Below are 26,058 nucleotides of genomic sequence, written 5' to 3'. Positions count from 1 at the left end.
CGCCTATCTCCAGTACTCCCATAGGCAGTGAATAATGTGGCAGTGCGCATGAGCCACCTGCCGCCTTAGTCATTCAATGGAACGGGACTCCCGTTCTCGTGATCGTTGGGGGTCCCAGCGGTCAGACCCCCACCGATCAGCATGTTATTACCGATCCTGTGGTTAGGGGATAATAATCTTGGGACAACCCCTTATGTAGACATTTTTGGGTAACAAGACATTAACATTTGCCATACCATTGAAGCCTTCAGTGACAATGCATCCATGCTAGGCAAGTTTGACAGTGGTCCCTACAAGAGAATAAATAAAATAAATTACGTATTAAAATAATCGGTGAACAAAATATCAGTTCTTACTGATGCCGTCACCCACTTTCCAAAAGTTCTTTATGTCTAAATTGACAAGTTGCAGGGATACATCCCCCCTCCACATATTACTATATAAATGGGAATATTTGCTCTAATGTTAACTTTTATTGTAATCCAGAAATCCTATAAATAAATGTAACGAAAAGAGATGAATAGAATTTTTACCTTGACATAAGAGGACAATACGCAGAACACCTTTGTCCCTTATTCTAATCCACAGGTTTATAGTAAAAAGAATAATGTATGTCAAAACTTGGTAGGCTTGACTTGCACTGTGTGTTAATAGAGCAAGGCCAGTGACATTGTTTGAGCAGAGATGGAAGAATATTGTTTGATGGTAGAAGTATTAGGCTTTGTTTACATCTGCATTCGAGGTTTCCTTTGTTTTGTTCCTATGATGGAGAAAAACGGAAAACCTGAACGCAGAAAAAAAAGGAAGCGCCATATCAGTCGCATGACGTACACCAACAGTGCCCGACTGAACCCATTGAGGAGAATTTATCAACCCTTCTAGGCCAGTGTTCTGGCATAGAAAAGTCGCAAAAGGGCTAAAAAGCGGCCCAACAAATTAATTAGAATTTATACCAGAAAACTCCCATAGATTTCACTTTGTGGGACATAGCAAGGTAGAAGCCTGTGCCGGGCACCGTACCTTGCACGCCCAATTTGGCTATCCCTCCCCTTTCCTCATCGGACAATTAAAAAAAAGAAAAAGTATACTCACCTCACCGGTCCTCTTCTCCACTCAGGCTCTCTCAGCAGGCTATGGCTCATACAATGTACTGACGCCGGGAAAGACATCGAGTGCTGCGTCGCATATAAGGCTATATCCACAAACAAGAGACAAGGCGATGTTTCAGGCCAACAGGACCTTTCTCAAGCTTGCTTGAGAAAGGTTCTGTTGGACCAAAACGTTGCATTTTTGGGTGAATAAATTCCACTTTTCTTTGGATGTGCTGCCTTGTCTCTTGTTTGTGGATCTTACCTATGGGACTTTGGATCAGGTTCCTTTGAGGCCTGCACCCGTTACATTGAAAATATCTTTGGTCTCTGGTGCTGTGACATTCGTCCTTTTTTGCATATAAGGGTATGACACTACTTGGCGTAAGGACATTAAACAAGCCGCATCTTGCTAAGGGAGCCTGAGGGGACCCGGAGGGAGAAAGTCAAAAGGAGCGGTAAGGAGAGTTTATTTTCGGTCCGATGGGCAGGGGGGAACGGATGGTGCACAGCCGAGGGTGTTGCGCCACAATTCTCACATCTTACTCCAAATGAATTGTTTATGAAGACTGGTGCATAAAACACCAGTATTAATAATTCTCCCCTATTGACTTTAATGGGTACCGTCGAGTTTCCCTAATCATGTTAGTCGGTTCACCGGAAAAAAATTGTGCGGCATGCTGCGCCATTTTTCCGGTATCTTGGGCCGGATCTGCAACAGAGGCTCCTAACATAAGAGAATCTATATTGATTTAAATGTGCGGGGGAAGGGGATAAAAAAACAAAACATATTTTATTTCCACTATCTCCATACAACGTCACAGGATTGACGGAATTGACAGTATCCTTCTCTTACCTGCTCTGGCTTGTGTTGCTGCAGACAACTGTATATTTGACTTAATCCAGCTCTGGTCAAGACATAAGAGGCTTGTTCATTAATTAAAGTGTCCAAATGAGCATCGATCTATAAAAATGGAAAATAAACAATCATTTAGCATTTCTATTCTATTACGATGCAGGCTAAATAATACAAAAGGAAATGATGAGTTGTTCCAGATATTTACAGCAAACATCTAGCGGTGAGATTAGAAATGATAGTTACTACTTTTGGGTGATGTTTAATTGCTATTTATTTTCTTTACTGTATTTAGCTCTGCTCCCTTCTTACACGACTATTGTCAGCGACTACAGTTTAGCGCCAATGTCTATTGAGAGTCTGAGGTAGTCACCCACTTCCTGTTGATCTCAGTTTGAGATGCCTGTAGCAGTCACAGCAGGGACAATGCACTTATTGCCAGTGACTTTTCATATGTATTAGGAACAAGAGATGGTATGAAGGATTGGGAAATGTTTTATGTCATTAAATATGGCGTAAATAATCAAGCAAATGTCATTCCCTATGTTTCAGTCCCTGAGCTATAAACTAAAGGGACTGATCAATTTAGAGTACTTCATGTCCTTCGTTATCTATGGGCCCTTTTACACGGGCACATTATCTGCCCGATAAACAACCGCCGATCAACAAAACTACATGTCGAGCTGTGCTTTTTTGCACAATTTAAAAGAAGCAATGTTTGAAATGTATGGGGGCGAACAATCGTTAATGCGATCGTTCGTCCCCATACATTTTGCATCTTGTCAGCAGCACATTCCTGGTTAACATAGGAAAATGTGCTGCCAACGAGCTGACATACGAACACATTGGTTGGCTGATCGCTGCCCTGTTTAAACCAGGAAATGATCGGGAACCATCACATGAGCGCTCACTCGCCTGATCATTGGGCCGTTTAAATGGGCCTTAAGCCATATTACGCTAAAATCATACAATCCACTTAATATGGGTAAAATCCATAACGTAGTGCCAACAGCACTGGAAAAGATAGATGGCATGACTGGCAGAGTATAGCTAGTTGTAGGCAGCGTTAGTTTGGCTAAATCAATAATACATTTTGTTAGGCAACACAGATATCAATGACTTTAGACGCCGGAGACAGACTTGCCTGGAATTGCAGCATCTCAAGACGCTTGTCTGTAAACTCAAAAAGAGCCAGCGTTGTTTTCATCACGTACAGACAATTGACCATGTATGTAGCCATGTCTGCTGTGCCTAGAGTACTGGCAGAGACCGTACACATCTGTAGCAAGGGATCCAGGACACAGGACAGGACCTAAGAGGGAGATCAGAACAGAGTACGGAACATCAGGTTACCCCGGAAAAAGCAAATGATTCCAAATTACTGGAGCACGGAGTCCAAATTACTGGAGCACGGAGTCCAAATTACTGGAGCACGGAGTCCAAATTACTGGAGCACGGAGTCCAAATTACTGGAGCACGGAGTCCAAATTACTGGAGCACAGACACTGTCTATGCAAATAGAGGGCTAAATACATATCCTGTCTTAATATATAACCATATAACAGTCTTGTATACCTGAAAATGCTGAGCAAGCTACTCTGAAGAGAAATCTAAATGAAACATCTGCATTACTGGTCTACCAGCCTGAATGTTTATTTGAAAATGAAGTATACCTTCAAATGTACTTGAATCATATCGCTGATGTTTCTTGCAAAACTGCCCCAATGCTTATGAACATATGTTGATTAAACGGGTTTAGGTAATAGATGTTAGATCGCTCGGGACTCCAACGCGGGAACCCCTGATGATCCCTATAGCAGGTTTCCAGAGTTCACCCCCTCTCCTCCTTACCAGCATGCCGATCCATAAACTACTATGGGAGTTGGACCCGGAACTCGTGATATGTGGGGGTACCAATGGTAGTGTCCCCCACCATCTAACATGTGAATAGGTAATGTTGTGAATGCTGTTTGTGGGTAAACCGCTTTAATTGTCTATATAAGAATATTTGCTATTTCTGGGGAATTGTTGTACATCATGTTCATGTAACTTCCAATGGACCTTTCATACATACTTATGACCCAACTGTTTTGTATAGCAATCAATACAGCAGATTCTTGCATGAGCCAAAGCAAATTCTCTCATTGGTGATAAGGAATGGTCATTCGCCCTCGCTGAGCATCCTAAGCTCGCAATGTTTTTAAGCCTGCTGAATATCCACAAGGGTCTCAAACTACTGAAGAACTTCCCCACAGTGGCAGGCATTGGTAGCATCTCCCAATATGTGAGCCTCTAGGTCAATAGAATTCTTCAGCTTTGTGATGTGCCATTTCCATCGTACATGAAAAATATGATGGACATCCTCAAAAGGCTGGAGGATATTCAAATTGATACAGGAACCACTAGCATGCTTGGATGTCGAGGCTCTCTACAGCTCCATACCAAATGTTCGTTGGTGTGGAGCTGTGTAATATTTCCTCAGAACAAAGGGAACCCAGTTTTAAAAGCACAATAGTTGGATACTTGATTTGCAGAGATTTATGCTTGAGCACAAATTCTTCCACCAGCTCAGGAGTGTGGCTATGGGTAGCCCTTGCACCCTTACCTATGCCAATCTCTACCTGGGCAGGTGGGAAAAAGAGACAGTATTCCAGGAAGCGAATAGAGATAGATATTATCCATCTTGATTTGGATATGGTCTATAGATGATGTGCCTCTTTCTAACCTCTGAGATGAATACAGACAAAATCATCTTTCTGGACATCACAATCTGAAAATCTTGGGTAGACTCAGTACCACCTTGTAAAGAAACCGTGACTAATAGTCTGCTGAGTTAAGGCAGTTGGCATGCCAAGCGCCTAAAGAGAGAGGTGAGCACCAGGTGAGAATATTTATCACCACATCATCTGTTTTACACCTTATCTAGGTAATGCCCTATGGTTGCACCGGTTTGTATTCCCTTTTTCTTCTAGTGAAGCCCCTAAAGAGAGGTATACCTAAAGGCTAGTACCTACGTACATGTCAGAATTGTACCAATCTTTTAGATTATCAGGAGGTGACCGCCAATCTAAGATCTAGGTTTTAACGTAGGTGCCATTCTGATTAGGTTCTAAGAGAGGTACGTCAACATGCAGTCTCTGCTAGAAGGGAAGATCTACTGAACCCAAAAACACGTAACGGAGAAGCTGGCCTTTCTAAGATCATAGGGACCCTTGATTAAAATATCAGGGCGACATGTGTCCATAGCTGTCTGAACCCAATGGCCAAACATACCTGGCTAACCCACAATGCTGTAGGGACCGACAAATGTGGCTCATGCAAAGCATGCAGGTCTATTTTAGTAGGAAAGACCTTTACCAGTACCACAACAGGTCAGATATTCCGGAATAGGAGTTTTATTAACTGGAAAATATAGGGGATGGGGTGCCTCATGGTGTGCAGTTGTGGTGTCCAATATGTAGGGAAACCAGTTAGGGAGCTCAGGATGCGTATTAGGGATCACATTTATGACACAATGTCGAGAAGACACCTATTTCCCTTGACATTTGGGATGGTCATCAAGAAAACGTTGAAATTACAAGGCATTGAGTACGTTAGTCTGCCCCCAAGAGGGAGTGACTATAACAGGCTCGTCTTTCAGAGAGAGGCGCGATGAACCTTTAAAATGAAAACAGTCAAGCCATCAGGACTTAACGAGAATATATCCTTTGCCTGTTTTCTGTGATGCATCATATGTTTCAATACACATTCTTATGTAATTTACCATAACCCCTTGTGCCAGCTAAAAAAAATATATAATTAGAAATCTGAATTTAATTCTTGGCTCTTGCCCATTCAAAAATTTGTGCTTTACAGCTGGTCGGCTGATCAGCTTCTGTGAGGCCTGTATTTAATCCCTGTCGCATTATTATTTCTAGAGTCCCATTCTCACCTGGGCATGCTAGAATTAATCACCATAGAAATTTTCAGGTTTGATGAAGTTTATGATGTATCACAATTGTCGGATACGTAGGGTCCCACCTATGGGACCCCCAACAATCTGTAGACCTGTGACCCCCCCCCCCCCGTTCTGCCAAGTGAAGCAACCAGCAGCGGCTGAGAAAAACAAGCAGAGAAGTCTGAGCATGTGCGCTGCACTAAGTGAAGCGGCCATTGATAAAGAAAGTTATAATATACATTACACGTAAGACTCATGTACCTGTACAAAGTCGGCTTGTCTGGCATCTAGGGGAACCACTGAAGAGTCATGAGAGACCAGAACTTCACGCAGAAGAGTGAGGGTCTGATTTAATACATTACTCGGACCAAGATCTGCAGGAGGCAGCTCCACCTAAAATGAGATTACTGATGCCATAAACACACAGAGGAGCAGATTATACAGTTTCACCACTTTATAAATCACTAAATGAGCTCTGATTGGTTGATATGGGCAACAAGGACAGTTTTATAAAGTAATACATGGAATTGGTGGACTACAGTTCCCAGAAAGATAATCATATTAGCAGTGGCGTAACTACCACTATAGCAGCCGTAGCGGCTGCTACGGGGCCCGCGGCATGAGGGGGCCCGTGTCGCCCGCCGGCACGGGCCCCCACCATGGCCGGAGGCTCCGCTAGCAGCCGCTATGGCTGTTACAGCGGGACGCCACTGAACACTATGGCAGAGCAGGGAGGTATCTCCCCACTCTGCCATTAAACAAAAGACATGTATCCCCTCTCCACAGGATAGAGGATACATGTGTGATCGCTGGCATTTATAGGGAGAACGGGGGACTGAAAGTCCCCTGAAGTTCTCCATCACAAACCTTGGACTTCCGGGGTCTGTGTCGGCAGCTCCGTAAAAATGAATGGAGCGCCGGTCCCGCTTGTGCGCATGCGTGACCAGCGCTCCTTTCATTTTTAGTGAGCTGCGCAGACGCCGGAAGTCAGAGGTTAGTCATGGAGAACTTCGGGGGGACTTTCAGTCCCCCGTTCTCCCTATCGCTGCCAGCGATCACACATGTATCCCCTATCCTGTGGATAGGGGATACATGTCTTTTAGTAGGACACACTGTAGGTCAGACTTTTTTGGGAGGGGGGACGCTATATGGCGTTCCCTACAGGGGCGGGGCTGTATGGCGTTCCCTACAGGGGCGGGGCTGTATGGCGTTCCCTACAGGGGCGGGGCTGTATGGCGTTCCCTACAGGGGGGGGGCTGTATGGCGTTCCCTACAGGGGGGGGCTGTATGGCGTTCCCTACAGGGGGGGGCTGTATGGCGTTCCATATCCACCCCCTCTGTAGAGAACGCCATACAGCCCCCCTGTAGATAACCTCTACAGGGGGGGGGCGTATGGCGTTATCTACAGGGGGGGCTGTACGGCGTTCTCTACAGAGGGGGTGGATATGGAACGCCATACAGCCCCCCCCTGTAGGGAACGCCATACAGCCCCCCCCTGTAGGGAACGCCATACGCCCCCCCCTTAGGGAACGACATACGGCCCCCCTGTAGGGAACGCCATACAGCCCCCCCTGTAGGGAAAGCCATACAGCCCCCCCCCTGTAGGGAACGCCATACAGCCCCCCCCCCTGTAGGGAACGCCATACAGCCCCCCCCTGTAGGGAACGCCATACAGCCCCCCCTGTAGAGAACGCCATACAGCCCCCCTGTAGGGAACGCCATACAGCCCCCCCTGTAGGGAACGCCATACAGCCCCCCCTGTAGGGAACGCCATACAGCCCCCCCCTGTAGGGAACGCCATACAGCCCCCCCTGTAGGGAACGCCATACAGCCCCCCCCTGTAGGGAACGCCATACAGCCCCCCTGTAGGGAACGCCATACAGGCCCCCCTGTAGGGAACGCCATACAGCCCCCCCTGTAGGGAACGCCATACAGCCCCCCCTGTAGGGAACGCCATACAGCCCCCCCCCCTGTAGGGAACGCCATACAGGCCCCTCTGTAGATATCTACAGGGGGGCTGTAAAAAAGGCACTACCTACAAGGGGGGGGGGGGTTGTGTGACACCCAGGGGAGGGGGGCCCCAGTCAAAAGTTTGCTATGGTGCCCAGTCTTTCCTAGTTACGCCCTGGCATATTAGGGTTTCTTTGGTTTAGAAAAAAGAGCTGACCTAATATCTATGTATAAATATATCAAATGTCAATACAGAGATCTCTCTCACGATCTATTTATCTCCAGGACTGTAAGGCCTTGTTCACTCGGCGTGTATTCAATGTGTTTTTGCCGCCAAAAAAAGAGCAAAAAAACGCATGGTTTAAGCTTCCCATTGACATTAATGGGAAAACGCATTGTAGTGCATACGACGCGTTTTTTTTTACGCTCGCGTGTTTAAAAAATGCATCGTATAAAAAAAAAAAAAAAAAAGTGTCAGGTCAATTCTTGGCGTGTAAAACACACCGACAACTTGCCTAATTCCCATAGTCAATGGGAGTCCTAGTTACGCGCCAAAAAAAAAAAGGGCAGGAAATGTGTCAAAAACGCCTGTACTTTAAAAAGCACTTTGCAAAAACGCTAGTGTTTGACGCATTTACGCGTCGTTATTTTGAGCACCATGTGAACAAGGCCTTACTATGACAAGGGGGCATCCTCTGTCTAGAGAAAGAAAGATTCTACACGAACATAGAAGGGGATTCTTTACTGTGCAGTGAGACTATGGAAATATCTGCAAGCGGAAGTTGTTCTGGTGAATTCACTAAAAGGAGTTCAAAAGTGGTCTGGATGTCTTTAAGAGTAAGAAATATTACAAGTTATGGTTACTAGATTACTGTAGATGGTTATGAATCCAGGGATTTATTCTGATTGCCATATTGGAGTTGGGAAGGAATTTTTTCCCTAAAATTAGAAAAATGTTCTCTGCCACGTGTTTTTTTTTTCTTCCTCTGGATTAACATTGCAGGGGAATAGGTTGAACTAGATGGATTTATGTTTTGTTTTTTTCAATCTTGCAAATTATGTAAACTATGCTACTACTATAGATTGTAAGGCTATGATCATGTATAGCGATCACAGTGCGGCCAGTGTTAGCGAAAACCATGCCAATATGCGGATATGATGCAAATCAGCGTGGTTTTCAAATTGATTGTTAGTGGCTGCACAGATTTGAGGGTAAAACTGCTGTGGCATGCTGGCCGCATTGCAGGCTCAACGTGTGGAAATGCATTCTTTACCGCAACTAAAACTGATGTTTGGTCACATCACGGAAACACCTCAGTGATTAGCTTTGCATGTTTGACACGAAAGGCCATTCATCTGAGCTCAATGTAATACTACAATTCCCCTGCAGTGGTCGCTGCAGCAGAAACTTCCGGCTGGCTGAGGTGTTTTGGGAGTTGAACCTGTGGCGTTCAGCTGATCACTGCGCCAGCTCGTATATGAAAGGGGTTGTCGCTGAGGAGACAAGTCATTTAAATATGTGGATTCTTTTAATATTTACTTTTGATTAGTACTGCTTTTAGAATGTCAGTCTACATTATCTAGGAATAAAATGATGTTATGGATTTTGTTTCCGACAAGCTCGTGTTGAGAGCCCGTCGTATATCTGTAAAGTTCTTTGAGCCAATGGAATAGAAAACGTACAAACCCAAAACAATCAGGATTAACAGGGCCAATCTAACACTTTCTCGCCATGTAGTAATGTGGTAGATCTAACACTAGGCCTCATTTACAGTGCACTTCCAGGCTCAGATCACATTAAAGGTTTTTCTGCTTGTACATTTTATCTGAAACTGGGAGGTAAACCGAAATGGTTACAATGATAAATGAACACTGGCTTTGATTTATCAATACTGTCTAACAGGAAAACTGGCCTTGCTGCTCTTAGCAACCAATCAAAGATTTGATTTTATTTCTTAAAACGGCTCTGTAATAATAAAAGCGACACTGCGATAGGTTGATTTGGGCATCGAGGCCAGTTTTTTGGTTAGACACTAATGAAACACTGTCTATAACATCCCACGGAGCAAGCACTCGTAAATTCATTATAACAAGACGGAAAGACTATCGCACAACTACAAAACTGACACGAGAAGGCTGCCCACCAAAACTCACAGATCGGACTAGGAGGGCATTAATCAGAGAATCAATAAAGACACCAACGATAACACGGAAGGAGCTCCAAAGATCCGCAGCGGAGATGGAAGTATCTGTCCATAGGACCGCTATAAAGCCGTACACTCCACAGAGTGGGGCATTATAGAAAAGTGGCTGTTCAAAAAAAAAACATTGCTTAAAGAAAAACAAAAGAAAATCTGTTTTGAGTTAGTCTAAAAGCATGTGGCAGACTCCTATCTAAAGTATATTTATTAATGAGTCTAATCAACATTCATGAATAAATGTAACTAAATATTAAAGGCAAGTGCCATAAGTATAAAACTCCTATTTTTTTTTTACCTGAATTATTACTTTGACTCGACCCTTAATCTTTCTCATTATCGAGTCCTGTCTTAACGCCTTATGGTCCAATTTTTTTTTTTTTTTTTTAAATCTTGGAACATGGATGGTTCTACTGTAAGGCCCCACTGTAAAAAAAAATCTCCTATATGCTTCCATATGAAATCAGAGGCATACAAAGGGCCCACTAGAACGCAATTGTGCCGTATTACAGCACAGTACAAACCAAATGTCAGTTTTAAATTGAACTATTTAGACCCTTACATTTTACTGATAAGACCTCTTGAATACATAAATACCTTTGAAAAAAAAAATCATTTGCTATATAGTAACACTAAATATACACAACCGTTCAAAAGTTTGGGGTCATCCAGACAATTTTGTGTTTTCCTTGAAAACTCTCACTTATATTTATCAAATGAGTTGCAAAATGACTAGAAAATATAGTCAAGACATTGACAAGGTTAGAAATAATGATTTTTATTTGAAATAATAATTTTCTCCTCCAAACTTTGCTTTCATCAAAGAATGCTCCATTTGCAGCAATTACAGCATTGCAGACCTTTGGCATTCTAGCTGTTAATTTGCTGAGGTAATCGGGAGAAATTTCACCCCATGCTTCCAGAAGGCCCTCCCACAAGTTGGATTGGCTTGATGGGCACTTCTTGCGCACCATACGGTCAAGCTGCTCCCACAACAGCTCTATGGGGTTGAGATCTGGTGACTGCGCTGGCCACTCCATTACAGATAGAATACCAGCTGCCTGCTTCTTCCCTAAATAGTTCTTGCATAATTTGGAGGTGTGCTTTGGGTCATTGTCCTGTTGTAGGATGAAATTGGCGCCAATCAAGTGCTGTCCACAGGGTATGGCATGGCGTTGCAAAATGGAGTGATAGCCTTCCTTATTCAAAATCTCTTTTACCTTGTACAAATCTCCCACTTTACCAGCACCAAAGCAACCCCAGACCATCACATTACCTCCACCATGCTTGACAGATGGGGTCAGGCACCCTTCCAGCATCTTTTCAGTTGTTCTGCGTCACACAAATGTTCTTCTGTGTGATCCAAACACCTCAAACTTCGATTCGTCTGTCCATAACACTTTTTTCCAATCTTCCTCTGTCCAATGTCTGTGTGCTTTTGCCCATATTAATCTTTTCCTTTTATTAGCCAGTCTCAGATATGGCTTTTTCTTTGCCACTCTGCCCTGAAGGCCAGCATCCCGGAATCACCTCTTCACTGTAGACGTTGACACTGGCGTTTTGCGGGTACTATTTAATGAAGCTGCCAGTTGAGGACCTGTGAGGCGTCTATTTCTCAAACTAGAGACTCTAATGTACTTGTCTTGTTGCTCAGTTGTGCAGCGGGGCCTCCCACTTCTCTTTCTACTCTGGTTAGAGCCTGTGTGTGCTGTCCTCTGAAGGGAGTAGTACACACCGTTGTAGGAAATCTTCAGTTTCTTGGCAATTTCTCGCATGGAATAGCCTTAATTTCTAAGAACAAGAATAGACTGTCGAGTTTCACATGAAAGCGCTCTTTTTCTAGCCATTTTGAGAGTTTAATTGAACCCACAAATGTAATGCTCCATATTCTCAACTAGCTCAAAGGAAGGTCAGTTTTATAGCTCCTCTAAACAGCAAAACTGTTTACAGCGGTGCGAACATAATTGCACAAGGGTTTTCAAGTGTTTTCTAATCATCCATTAGCCTTCTAACACAGTTAGCAAACACAATGTACCATTAGAACACTGGAGTGATGGTTGCTGGAAATGGGCCTCTATACACCTATGTAGATATTGCATGAAAAACCAGACGTTTGCAGCTAGAATAGTCATTTAGAACATTAACAATGTATAGAGTGTATTTCTGATTAATTTAATGGTATCTTCATTGAAAAAAACTGTGCTGTTCTTGCAAAAATAGGGACATTTCTAAGTGACCCTAAACTTTTGAACAGTAGTGTATATATGGCAACAGAGAGCCTAAAATAGGGTATATATAGTAACCTAATGTAACATTAAATTAATTTTACCAACTGATATTTACATAGAATATATATTTTTAGACATCTTTTTAAAGGTTATGTTTGCCATTATACCGTAAGAAATCATACTGCCGGTCTCCAATATACCGAGGACATATATAACAGCGGCAATGCAGCATGTATTTAAAGCCAGTCTATATTTGTATAACCGCTAATGAAATGTAGACATTTAATTGCCGATCATTCACAGCAGTCGTTTATAAAGCTAAGTGGAGAGGCAAAACAGAAAACTAGGAGCTTTACCTAGCATGAGCATCGTGCAATGTAAAGGTGAAAACATCATCATACTTCACGTCGTAAATGAGAGTAAAAATACCCCTGAACACGACAAATCTGAGACCAGGAACAGCTTGTTCAAAGCACAATCAATACCAATAATAATCTGGCGAGGAGCTCACTTTGTCATGTACGATCTCCACAAAATATACTTTAGTAAACTGAATAGGAACACACAAAAAGCGAAAAAACAGCAGAATATTTGTTTTTCCTTAACATAGCAAGGTAGGATATATATTAATGAAAATAATGGCATAAATATGAACTTTTTTTGTTTTTATACATAAGAATTAACTGCAAAAAATAAAAAAAAGACTTTCTGACTAATAAAAATACAAGATTAATAAAAAAAATAGTATAATTGTTCATTTATTTTTGGGAATGCTATTTGAAAACCAATATGGCAACCATAATTTAAATTAAAATGGGGCACAATAGTTATTAATTAAAAAGTGGTAAACCGCCGGTGAACATTTCACATCATAACTTGGCAGTTTTGCCTATTTAAAAATGTGTAAATGATGTTTATTGAAGGGGTTGTCTGGTTTTTAAAATAAGAACATTTTTAAATGACCTATTAGAGAATTTTGCATTAATTCAGGGGGTACCACGTTCAGCCAGAGTAGAGAGTGGCTACAAAGAGCGTCTCTCACTCTGGAGGACCCAGCACGTCCGTGCATTACACAAGCAGCCCATTGATTTCAATAGAAACTAATGCTTCAAAGTTCCAGCAGTGGCTTCTTACTCCCCATTTTACAGTTGACCGCTGGGGTAAATCGGCATATTGTCAGGGCAACCTCCTAATAAAAAGGGTTGTCCAAAGTGCACAACCGCCTTTTGGTAATTGTATTCCTTTATTTTTTTCATTTAAGAGGAAACCAATTTAAATGAAAATACAATTCTTCCCCAAGGAATTTGGCCTTATGCTGGGTTTCATCTCTTGTCTGTGACAATTCATTATTCCTGCAATACTCACTAAGTTAGCAGCAACTCGCCTAAAAAGTACCCTCATAGCCTCGTGTAAGAATTTCTCACTAGGCTACATTCAGACGAGCTTCGGCAACCTCGGACGTGAAAAACTGAAGTTTTTCACGTTTGAGGTGCACCCGTGCGGGACGCGTTGTCACGGATCCCCCATGGACTAGAGTCTATGTAGGGATGCATGACACACAGTAAAATAGGACATGTCCTATGATTTCATGGACCCTTCACACGCTATGTTGAAACAACGGTTGTTTTAACGGCCGTCACACGGACACTCGTCTGAAAGAGCCCTTAGATATTGAAATATGGAGAAAACAGCAGATGATTAACAGTAACTGCTGCCTCATTGAATACATGCATGCAAGTTCTTCTACACCTGTCCAACATTATAAATACATGACCACACGGACAATACGAATTACATTATAAGTACATGACCAAATGAATTACATTAAAAGTACATGATCATACGAATTACATTATAAGTACCTGATCATGATCACACGAATCACATTATAAGTACATGATCTCATGGCCCACACCAATTACATTACAGGCACATGATATGATCACACGGATCACACATAATAAAGATGTAAACGTGCAGCCCTTTGATTTTAATGTGATTTTTTGAAGAGCACCCAGACTTCATTGTATGCGTTACATGAGACAAATCGCTGGCTGAGGTTCTCTCAGTTACATAGTAGATGGCTGCAATCAACTGAAAAATGTAAGCTATGAGGTTTAGTACATAATACAACACACTGGGAAGTCCCCAGAGAGACCCCTTTAATAAAGAGCATCTATAAGATGTTCATGATAATGTAACGGTTCGATGGGTGTTTTTATGGGAGTTTAGGGCACTGTTTAAGAGCTTAGAATGGCCGCGGTTGCGACTCCATTCGGTAACATGTGCCACATAGCACATGATACCTTCGGCCAATTAGGTTAAGAAGTGTGGCAATTTGCACACTGCCATATGGTCTTCTAGATGTTCATTATATAAGGCTGAAAGAAATCACTTTACGTTAGCAGGAGATATGCTGCGAATATCTTATTAAACTGAGCAGCATCTGTAACCAAGGAGACACCATCCGCACCGCTATACCTGAATTTATGGCTACTAACGTGTAGGGCAGTGATGCCCAACCTGTGAGTCACCATGCCCTGACTGCCCCAGCTGGAGAGCTACAGCTTGAGGACCACTGAGGTAGGGGATAAGTATAGTTTCTATACAGGCTGCAGCAGTTCTCTCCATTGTCCGTGCTGCCAGTGAGAGGAAGATGGCAGCCGGCACCCACAGCTGAATCATGGATGCTTTCGTTTTGGAGAGAACAGAATGCGGAAGAACATGGTCTAGCCATGGGACACGAGTCTGTTCTGGATGTACTTTTTTAACCATTATCATCAGGAGTGTGAAAAACAGAAATAGACGCTGTAATACAGAACATAATGGAAATCCCCATTTGATCCTGCGTCTCCGCTACATACCTTATCCAGCAGTTTACTTGCATGTAAAGTCAGACTGTTGAAGAATATCTTTTTACTTAAGAAGTGCATTTCTTCGATTGTAGTCAGTAGTGCAGATCCACTTGTGCCAATGATAGCACTAAAAACAAATGGCAGCTCTTACATTTTTGTCTTATAGTAAATGAAATACACAGCAGTTATAGAACAATGCAATGAGCGAACGTGCAAAAAATATGGTGAAACCGAGTACATTATGAATGCAGAATCAGACCCACTACAGGCAATTGTGGTAGGACGTGCAGAAGTGTCGTTCCTATGTAACTGCTCCACTTTTTTCTGCTTTAGATTTCACAATGAGGTAGTGAGGTGAACTAACATGAGCACCCGCGCAGAACATGAATAGAAGAGAGTAAGCTAGGAGTAACAAATACAGGATTTACTTCAGCTATGCTTTTAACGCAACACAGAATTGGGCTATTGTACCGATTGGGGGGCTTGTGAGGGAGAATCGGGCATAGATGGAAAGTTAAGTTGCTACAGGCATAAAGCAGTTGTAGTCACTGGCAGCTGTATTCCCTGACTCTTTCGATAACATATCTGTTCGGCTCAGCTGAATGGGCATATTATCTATTGAGTGAAGGAGATAAGTGGCTGCCAGATATGTCTCGGGGGAAACACAGAATGCCACGGGACAGTCAGGGAGTCCCCATTGAAACCACAAGCATGCTCGACCAAGTGTGCATGTGTATAGGGTCGAGAGGAATAGCTGTTGGCCGATCAAGCATTTGTTTGTTTGGCCGACACCTATATAAAGTGTATTGCCACCCCATCAAAACAGAGTTTAGAGGTGATTGTTTGCGGCTTCCAGTCGTTCTGAAATGAACGGTTGGTAACACTGATGGGAGGAGAGCTGCTGACTGACCGGGTCTGCACATTATTTTCAGAAAGATTGGGAAACATACAACAGAAAAGTCACATGATCATTGTGAAGAGGCACAATCGGGACATTGAACTGTGTCCCAAACCTAACCCCTGGGGCACCATGTCTGCGATAAGACCCCTTGAAAATCTTTTCCTTATGACTGCAGTTTCTCCAGGTCGTCTGATCCCAGACCTTATAGGACAAACCTCCATGTATTTGTCACTACTGTATTGATATTCGTGTATGTTTGGTTTATCTGCCCCTTTGACAGTATCATAGTAGAATTAATATTACTCTAGTGGTAAATTTAGTTTAATAATTCTATCCAGCATAGCATTTGCTTTGGTTGTAATAATAACTCCTGTTATATTATGATCACTTTACAGCCAAGTTATAATGCATCAAGAACTAACAACTCTCATTTATCAATTTCTTTATTGTTCGTGATCTTTGTTGAGAAGTTGCCACTGTTCTGTTATGTAACTCAGTACGTTAGTAATAGAAATACTTAATGATTATGAAAATATCTCAATGTAAATGTCTCTGTATCATGCAAGAGCACATGCAGGGAATAATGTGTCTTTACTGTGTAGAATCCAAACACAGAACAGTAATGGCTATGGTCCTATGTAACCACTAAAGTAGAAGTCTATAAGCCTCATACACACATGGCAGTATGGGCACTAAGTCACACCACTACCAGGCAGCGTGATCACATGTTAAAGACCAAGTCCTTATGTAGGTTTGAAAGCTATAACAGTTTTTCTAGTTGGGCAACTGAAATCAATTTTGCTTCTCTTTTTTTTTTTTGTGATAAATGGGGCTTTATTTTTATGCCATTTTTATATAAGTATTTTTTTTTTAGAATTAACACAAAAGTGGTGCATTTATAAATGCACGATGTGAATGAAACATTTTTCTCTGGGAAAAAGCTGTAGAGAAATACATCAAACTTCAGTATAGAAACAAAGCCTTTGGTGGTGGAAGCAAGGAGCGATATCCAAAATGTCTAATATGACACTACATGACTAGATAAAATGGAATGTAATATGCTAGGGTGTTTGCTGCCTCAGAGGGACTCACCTTATTGTGTGATGGTAGAATTTCAGAAGATTAGAGATTTTATACAAAAGTACTGCACCAGGCTCTGAAATGATAACTTGCTCAATACGGACCTAAAATAAAAAAATCACATAATCATCAGTTACATTTACAGCTAAATATTCCATCATTCCTTCCCCCTAGTTAATAACGGGATATCAAAACGGCCGACCCAGAGAACATTGTGCCATACAACTGGCAGTACGTGTTGTCAGGCAAGGACAGGCAGCATAGAAAATAGAAAAAGCAGCACTAGAGAATGAGACAGAAATGCTGATTTGTCGTAATATTCCCCTAAAGCAGAACTCCACCCCAAATCTCCGATGTGACTCTTGGAGTGCAGAAAACTGAAACCTGGGCCGCTGTTTGCAGGGCCATTACACTAGAGGACTGCTATATGCGTGTAGCCCTCACATGGACTGGAGTCGCCTGCACAGCGGACATCTTGTTAGGGTAAGAAACCTCCACTTTGACTACGTTGCTGCTCATACAGCTTTACAGTGACACCCCATCAAACAACTCCATATATCTCAGATTCCTGGACTCTTTCTTATGTTGTGGGACTATTGTGATAAAGTTTGACTACAGTTAACATTACAGAACTTTTGTTTACTGGTTATTTTCATTCTCTGATAATAGAACAGCGGCTCTTCTGTGTTAAAGAGGCTCTGTCACCACATTATAAGTGGCCTATATTGTACATTATATGATCGGCGCTGTAATGTAGATTACAGCAGTGTTTTTTATTTAGAAAAACTATCATTTTTGGCGGAGTTATGACCTATATTAGCTTTATGCTAATGAGTTTCTTAATGAATGCCTATGCCAATCATTGCACTGGTAGCCCATTTACTTCAGAATAAAAATGAAACTTCTTGCTCTCACCCATAAAGCTTTCCACAGAGCTGCACCTTGTTAAATCTCCTTCATCATCTCTGTCTACCACCCTACCTGGACTCTACGTTCTGCCAACTACCTTAGATTAGCGTCCGAACCTCCCACTCCCGTCTCCAAGATTTTTCTCGTGCTGCACCCGTACTCTGGAATGCGATAACCCAGACAATCAGATTAACTCCAAACATTCACAGTTTTAAGAGTGCCCTGAAAACACATTTTCAGACAGGCCTGTAACATTCCCTAATTTGACTCCTTACCCTGACCCCCTTTTCTACATTATTTAATCAGAACCGGACCCCTCATTCAGCAGTATCCCCCACACTCCTTTCACCCTAATGCACTTGATGTCTATCATACACAGACACTGGCTGGTGACCGGCTCATGCAGCTTTACGTGTATTACCCCATGTGTATAAAAGATGGCTGGACCATTGTACTGAAGGAGCACTTTTACATTTTGTGTCTCCCTTATTTCCTCATAGATTGTAAGCTCTTGCGAGCAGGGTCCTCACTCCTCTTGTTTGAATTGTAAATCAGTTTTGTCACCTTGTAATGTCTGATATTGTCTGTATATGTTCCCTCTGAATTATAAAGTCCTGTGGAATATGTTAGCGCTAAATAAATAAAGATTATTATTATTATGGTTTCTGTAAACCACACTGTAAAATGAAGATTCCCACTAGTATTGTAAGCAGAATTCATATTTCTCTACATATCCACATCAGAAGAAAACAGCCTTGAGTAAATTATTGGATTATCATTCTCTGGACAATAGCAATTATGAGAAATAAAGATGATAACAGCAGAATGTGACCTTCTGGTGCCTTCCAGCAATGGGTACAAAACATTTCCCACTGAACCACATTATTTTAACCCTGTAAATTGTGCCACAATGGTGGGAAATATGCACAGAGATCAAAGAATACTCCCAACAACTCACTCAATAGGGAGAACTTAAAGGAAACTCTGGTGAAAACGGACGTTTTCTGTAGTAATTCCTTAAGTTTGCTAAGCAGTGGTCCTAATATTTCAGGTCATTACATTGGCCAGCTGTAGGCTCCGGGTGACACGCACATACAGATGTGTCCTACACAATGACAGTCCGTGCCACAGACGCTTCCAAAGATATCCGAAGATCCCTGCTCTGAAGTCAGAATAAAGCTGGCCATACATATTAGGTAAAAGCGGAATCGGCTGACAATCTAATGTAAATAGGGTCTCCTGTATGTTGGATATCAAAATTGCGGTTCCTTTATTCCCACTAGAGATAAATGACAGCAGGAAGCGTATTGTTATTGAATCGCATATGGTGAGAAATAGGAGTATCCTGATTGGTGTTAATTAAGGAAATATGTTGTAGGATACGTCTTTGGAACGGTTGTTTTGCCCACATAGATACATGGGCACACTGCTACATTTACAACACAAGTTGTTGTACAGTTAATAAATTGTCTAATCTGGCGTTTTTGTGATGAGCAGGATTAATCAATTCTTTAATAGTGGGCATACTTCGGCAGGTTTTGCAATGCCCACATCTGGGGGGAGCAGAGTTTTATTTGCTAGCCAAGAGACAGATCCAGTAGAGGTTGTTCCCAGATGATTACTACCGCTCTGGTAAGTAGTAGAGGGACGAGCTGTAAGGATTTCTTTTAGGTCCAGTCCGGACAATAAAACTGGCCAATGTTTGGCCATAAGTTGACGATTATTACGCTTGATGGTATGATATTTATAACCGGGGACTGTTGAAGGTCCCAGGAGTGTGCGTTAATCGCTCTGTGGTAGGCTTTCTTACAGTGTAGGCTTTACAGTGAGTGGTTTACAGGGCTAGCCCCTTTCCCTAAATCTCCTATAGAGGTCTTGGCTCTCACTATCAAAATCAGTATCAATGGAGCAGTTCCTACGAGCCAGAAGGTTCTGGCCAAACGGTGCCCCTCGTTTAAGAGGTAGAGGATGGTAACTTTCGCTTGAAAAGCGATTGTTTGTGGAGGTCTATCAATATCTATGTAGATGGAGAGATCGAGAAAGTTGACGTGAAGGGATTCAGCGGGAGGGGGAAATCAGCAGGGAACCTCATGTATCCTTTCTTTTTATTGAAGCTTATATTGAGCTACTAATGTCAAAGTTTGCAAATGTTTCGAGAGGTAAGCAAGTCGTGGTCATATGGGGCAGATTTTTTCTGAACTTTCGGTCAGTGTTCCCATTGAAGAACTTAAATGGCTGCTTACAAAGAACAAAAGATTCAACTAAAATTTCAAATGGAAATAAGAAAGTTTAATTATTGCCCCTTAATAGGGTATTTTAAGAAAAAAAAGTTTAGTTCAAAGCTTCAGGTCGCTTGTCTCCCATCTTCGGATGTGTCCTGTAAAATTCAGATGTAATAGTTTTGTTGCCTTTTAAGGCTGTATTCACATACTGTGGTAATGCCACCGCACCAAAAATAAATAAATCACCTGTTAAGGGTTTTTTCTATCTTCTGAAGTTGTGGCATATCCCAAAGATATTCCATAACCTCTGGGAAGGGGCCACCGTACTAGTAAAATAGAGGCTTTTTAATCCAGTCATATACAAGATAATGCGTTCAAAATACTTAGAGCAAAGTGTTTTTAAAAGGAGTTCTCCGATTTCAATATTTTCTTACACGTCATTTACAGATGCGTGAAAATTACAATGTAAGCCGCAAAGCCTCCGGCAATGTCCTGTGTGAAGTGTTGGGCTGTCTGATCAGCCCCCCCTAACATGGACATGAACGAATTACAATATAGTCATTAGGCCCCATACACACAACCATAGTTTTTATCCGGAATTACAAATCTGTAATTATGGACAATCAGCGGACCCATTTATTTCCATAGCCCACAAGCACCTTTCCGTATATTTATGAATATATGTCTGGGCCGTAGAAATGATCCGCATAATATAGAACATGTCCTATTCCAGTCTGCAATCCCGGCACGGACTCGCCCATAGGCTATGGGCGCAAGCAAAATTGCGGACGGCTACGGATGTGCATACATAGCAGTCTGTAATTGCGGAAGCGTTGCTATGCGACGGCGGAGGATTTCCCAAGAAAATGGCACCTGAGCGATCATGTGACCTTTTCAAGGGGTTGGGACATTTTGGCGACATTTGTATCCTCCCTCTTTTATTTTGCGGATCCGTAAATACGGATGGACTACGGACCGTATTTGTTGGCAGCGTGCCAGATATGCAGATGACTTGCGGATGACTACGTATTTGTATTTGCGGACAGTAAAAAAAACACTACGGTCGTGTGCAAGAGGCCTTAACAAGCAGTGGAAGTTAACAACCTTCAATGGTCTGCAGACTCCTTCTGTGATGTGTCCGACCACCTCCCGGATATGGTCTTCAACCCCTAAAAATAAACAGACCAACCAGTTTTAAAGTTAAAATATAAAAAGTAAAAAACCAGAAAGTCAAAATAACTGCAAAGACCTAGTCATCCAATGTGATCATTGTGCCATCCAGGCTTACAGTATCTTACTAAGAGTTAAAGAAATCAGTAAATATAAAAGAAGCATAAACCATTCATAAACGCACATTGTATTTTTTTACATCCATCCTGACTGTGATATTATATAACAAGCCATGAAACAGATCTGCAGCCTTTTTTACGGTCAAAGCGGCAGCTAAAACCCGCTGATGAAACTGAATTTTCAATTCTCTAGAATGGCAACACATATTGTAATGTACTGACAGAGCATCGTATTCATCATTGTGGAAGTCATGTTTCTAAGTGGGGACCAGAAGCCCCAATAACGCCTCTACAGGTGTTATTGACGCATGTAAAGACTTTTTCACGCTTTCGAATCTGTCTCATGTGGTTAGGCAGTTCAGTCTGATGGCAGCGTTTGTACTACAATGTGGACTGTACGGAAAGGTTTACAGCAAACTGTGTGTTAATATGTATCCAACACGGGTAACAAATAGATATTGGATAGAGCATAAAGTTACAGTATAAACGCAACCATATCCTATACAGAGAGCAGCCCTGCTTACTGTCCAGCCTAAGACCTCATGCACACGACCGAAGCCATGTGCACGGCCGTGGATTTTCGGGTCGGCCGGCTGCGGACTGTCAGCCACGAGACGCCCGCAAATCGCGGGCCATGCACATGGACGCGGCCATTATTTTCAATGAGCCCGGACCGCAGAAGACGGCCGTAATAAGACATGTCCGTTCTTTCTGCGGTGCGGGCTCCCGGGCCATGCATGGACCGTAAAAACTACGGTCGGGTGCATGGCCCCATAGAAATGAATGGGGTCGCAATTCTCCCGTGGATTTTCGGGGGAATTGTGGCCGCAAAAGCACGTTCGTGTGCATGGGGCCTTAGGGTCAGTTCACACTGAGTTTTTTTATGCGGAATCCGCGTCGGAAAAACGCGCCAAAAAACGGATGAAAATGCCTCCCATTGATTTCAATGGGAGGCGGACGCGTTTTTTTTTCCCACGAGCGGAAAAACCGGCTGACGGGAAAAAGAAGGGACATGCCCTATCTTCGGGTGTTTACGCCTCTGACCTCCCATTGACATCACTGGGAGGCAGAGAAAGCGTATTTCGCAGCGTTTTTTGCCTGCGGCGCTCAATGGCCGCGGGCGAAAAACGCAGCGAAAGTTGGCGTGCAGGCAGAGCAAAATCTGCCTTAACATTCCAAACTGAATTTTGAGGCAGATTTTCCTCCTGCAAAAAACTGTGTGTGAACCCAGCCTAATAATGATAACTGTAGCCTCTAGTAATGCTGCACCCTGCCGAAAAGGTCTTTATTTTCAGGCTGGAATTCTAGGGAGGAACTGCTGATAAATAGAGAACACTTGGTGAGACGTGAATGTTTACAAAAGGAGTTAAACGTTTAGGCCGAGTTCACACATAGCAAATTTGTTGCAGAATTTGTTTCAGAATCTGCACCGAAATTCCACAACAAAGTACTGTACAATGGAAGTGAACGGGATTTAACAAACCACAAGCAATTACAGCGAAAAAAATCTGCCGTTGATTCTAGACATGCCGTGAATTTCCCATTCCCAATAAACCGATCCAAAAGTTTTGTAAATGTGGAAGGAAAATCAGAGAACTCGTGGAATACGACACAGATACAGGAATGACCATGAATAATAACAGCACCACTTCAAACTTTACCTTGGATGTTTACAAGCTTTAACAGAGACTCCAGATGCTCTTTCTCAGATGCAGTTGCTTGATGTAGCCAGGCCAGCATATCCCCAGCATACCTTTTTATCAAATACAGTAAAGCTTCGTTTAAAATCCATTTACATATTTGCAAAGTTCATACCAAACACTCCCGTTATAAGAGATACATGAAATATCTATGGTTGTCAGTACTTTAGATTTGTTTATAGAAAAGCATATTAATCTGCGAACAGTGAGAGTTGTGTTCTATAGATCATACATACTTACCGTACCAATTCAACTCTGGTCTCCCACCTCCGATTTCATTCACCCACCACCGCTACAGTGGTCTCTTTCTGCGCAGTTCGTTTACGTCCATAGTGACGTTGGCCACAGTAGAAACATGCAGAGGCGTAACATTTGAACCAAATAATTTTTTTTTATAAGTAATTCAATTTTTCAAGCGATTTCCACCAACTTTTAAGAAAAAAAAAAGTTTTTACTTTTTAAGATGCAGCTTCTATGATCCTGTAGACATAGACGCTGTATCGTTCCGTCAAAGCCGATTCCGTCAGGTCAGCTGAACGGACGGCTCGGCTGAAAACTGGACGTGCGTGTCCCGGACGTGCAGGATCCAGCTAATGACCATCAGATCTAAGTTACAAACTTAGATGTGATCGATATTAGCAGGATCCTCTGTATCAGAGACACGCAGGACCCGCTCTCCGCCAAGCCGTCAGTTCAGCTGACCTGACAGAATCGGCTGTGATGGAACAATACAGCTTCTATGTCTACAGGATCATAGAAGGTGCATCGTACATTTTTGTTGGAAATCACTTAAAACATTGATTTAATGAAAAAAAAAATGCTTTGCTTCTAAGGTGTACATATCCTTTCAATCTCTTGGGCCCAAATGTAAAATCTTTAAACTAGCCCCCCAACTATCACATGCTATTCATTGTATTGATCTCCTCATAGGAGACCAGAGAAACTTTTGGGCCCCCTCAGGCTCCAGGTGTGACTGCATTCTCTGCACCCCCTACAGTTACGCCTCTGCTGACAGGTCGTCAGTATGGATGTCACCTCAGCTACCATAGAAGGACCAAAGGCCATGTTGGTTGTCACCAGGTTTTCCAGAAATAATTATTGAGTATCACATACTATTTGCCTGAATACATTTAGACATGTAAATATTACACGCGGGCTTTTTACTCTGGCCTCTCCTGAGAAGTGGAACTCCCATTATATTGGGGAGACATCTTTACATCTTTAGCCTGCTTTACTGCAGAAAAGAAACAAGAAGAAAAATGCCTCAATCTTTCCTTTCGGATTTTGAGGCAAATTTTGAAAAGCAAGTGTCTTTTTTAACACTTTTTTTTTCACCAAAGCCGCGTCAAAAAAAGTGCTCCAAACAAATGTCGCGTTTTTTTCCTGAATTCCATTGATTTCAATAGAGGTTTAAAAGCGTAAACTGTTCCAAAATTATGCTTTTTTTTTTTTTCATCAAGCAAAGAAGAACTCCTCTACCCTTCACTGAAGTCAATGGAGGGAGATTTGGGGCTTTTTTTGGGGCAGATTCTGACAAAGTTACTGAGTCAAAATCAATGCTAAAAAAACGCTGAGTGAACTTGGCCTTAGAGCTCTGCATTCTCCCGTTTCTTCTTGTATTCCTCCTGGAATAGTCTGTATAAATTGACAACTAGGTGTTACCATTCCTCTTGTAAATATGGCAGAGTCCCTATACAGCCAGTCCATTTTCAAATCAGTGCTGACAGTGACACACTCTTTGACTAGGAGGAATGACAGAGGAACTGCACAACACGAAGTTCAAAGAAAAGAAGAATTGTTATTTAATTGGAAATGCAAGTATTTAGTATAACAAACATGTCAGGAGAGCTGGTCCTCTTTCGGGAAAATAATAAAGCAGGATACCTTCCTAAAATTTATTTTATTCGTCTCAGAACTTATGTCAATAAAAATAAAATAACCATTAACAATGACAAAGTGTAATGTGGCAGTACCAACAGATACATTACCTTAACGGATCATGAGAGTGCATCTCAATGGGACGTGGGGTACCCCCAGGCCCCCCTCTAGTTAGTGCATCAATGAAGCCGCGCACCACCGCACTCCTCCTTGCTGTTCCAAATTCATCCAGGGTATATCTGTCAGTAAAGCAAAAGAATATGTTCCAGATAAATTGGCAGAAAACCGCTAATAATACAGTAAAATATATTTTTGTATAAAGAGAACATTTCAATACTGCACCGTGAGGTATCATTACAAGAAACTCTCAAATGAAATTCTCTGCTGATACATTCCATCACATTAAAATTAGTATTTTTAAAGTCAAATTTTGAAAAACATTTGGGGTGGAGTTTTTTTCATTTATTTTTTGGGGTCTATTCACATAAAAAAAAAAAAAAAAAAATATTTTAAAAATTGTTTGTTTGTTTTTTAGACTGGCCACTAGGGCAGTCCCAATAAGCGGTTCCGCAATGCTGCTGGGAAAACGTTCTATCGACAGATTAGACAACAGTGGAACTTTTTAAAAGACAAATAAACAGTGCTATGTTTGGAGGACAAAAGAACACCAAAACCTCATCCCAACTGTGAAGCATGGTGGAAGGAATATCATGGTTTGGGGCTGCTTTGCTGCCTCAGTGCCTGGACGCCTTGCAATCATTGAGGGAACAATTAATTTAAAGGTGTATCAAAACAGTAGATGAGAATGTAAAGGCAGCAGTCCATGATCTCAAGCTGAAGAGACGTTGGGAGATGTAACAAGAAAATGACCCAAAGAACAAAAGCAAATCAACTAAAGATTGGGGAGGGAATTTTCCTTACCTGAAACACACTGGAGTAAGATGCACCTGACTTATTAAGACGCGCA

At 42.1% G+C, this 26,058-nt stretch overlaps 1 protein-coding gene across 2 annotated transcripts in view; it reads right to left on the bottom strand.

Moving 5' to 3' along the window:
- The window catches only part of COG6 (component of oligomeric golgi complex 6), a 51,443-nt gene extending 26,115 nt beyond the window's left edge, over positions 1-25,328 (bottom strand). The window contains exons 1-10 of one of the 2 annotated variants that reach the window (XM_075850043.1): positions 25,202-25,328; positions 23,175-23,266; positions 21,329-21,393; positions 17,106-17,197; positions 15,122-15,239; positions 9,986-10,141; positions 6,143-6,274; positions 3,089-3,256; positions 1,945-2,052; positions 237-290 (exon numbers count right to left, since the gene is read on the bottom strand). In XM_075850043.1, the coding sequence (XP_075706158.1) occupies positions 237-290; positions 1,945-2,052; positions 3,089-3,256; positions 6,143-6,274; positions 9,986-10,141; positions 15,122-15,239; positions 17,106-17,197; positions 21,329-21,393; positions 23,175-23,266; positions 25,202-25,224 (1,008 nt within the window). In that variant the 5' untranslated portion in view covers positions 25,225-25,328. The remainder of the gene's footprint in view (positions 1-236; positions 291-1,944; positions 2,053-3,088; positions 3,257-6,142; positions 6,275-9,985; positions 10,142-15,121; positions 15,240-17,105; positions 17,198-21,328; positions 21,394-23,174; positions 23,267-25,201) is intronic. The other variant, XM_075850042.1, reaches the window with a different exon arrangement.
- Positions 25,329-26,058: the final 730 nt, after the last annotated feature.

Source organism: Rhinoderma darwinii, chromosome 2 (genome assembly GCF_050947455.1).
Source record: "Rhinoderma darwinii isolate aRhiDar2 chromosome 2, aRhiDar2.hap1, whole genome shotgun sequence".
NCBI classification, from domain to species: Eukaryota; Metazoa; Chordata; class Amphibia; order Anura; family Rhinodermatidae; genus Rhinoderma; species Rhinoderma darwinii.
Note: the sequence above shows the minus strand (reverse complement) of the source record. Positions and strands in the feature narration are given on the sequence as shown.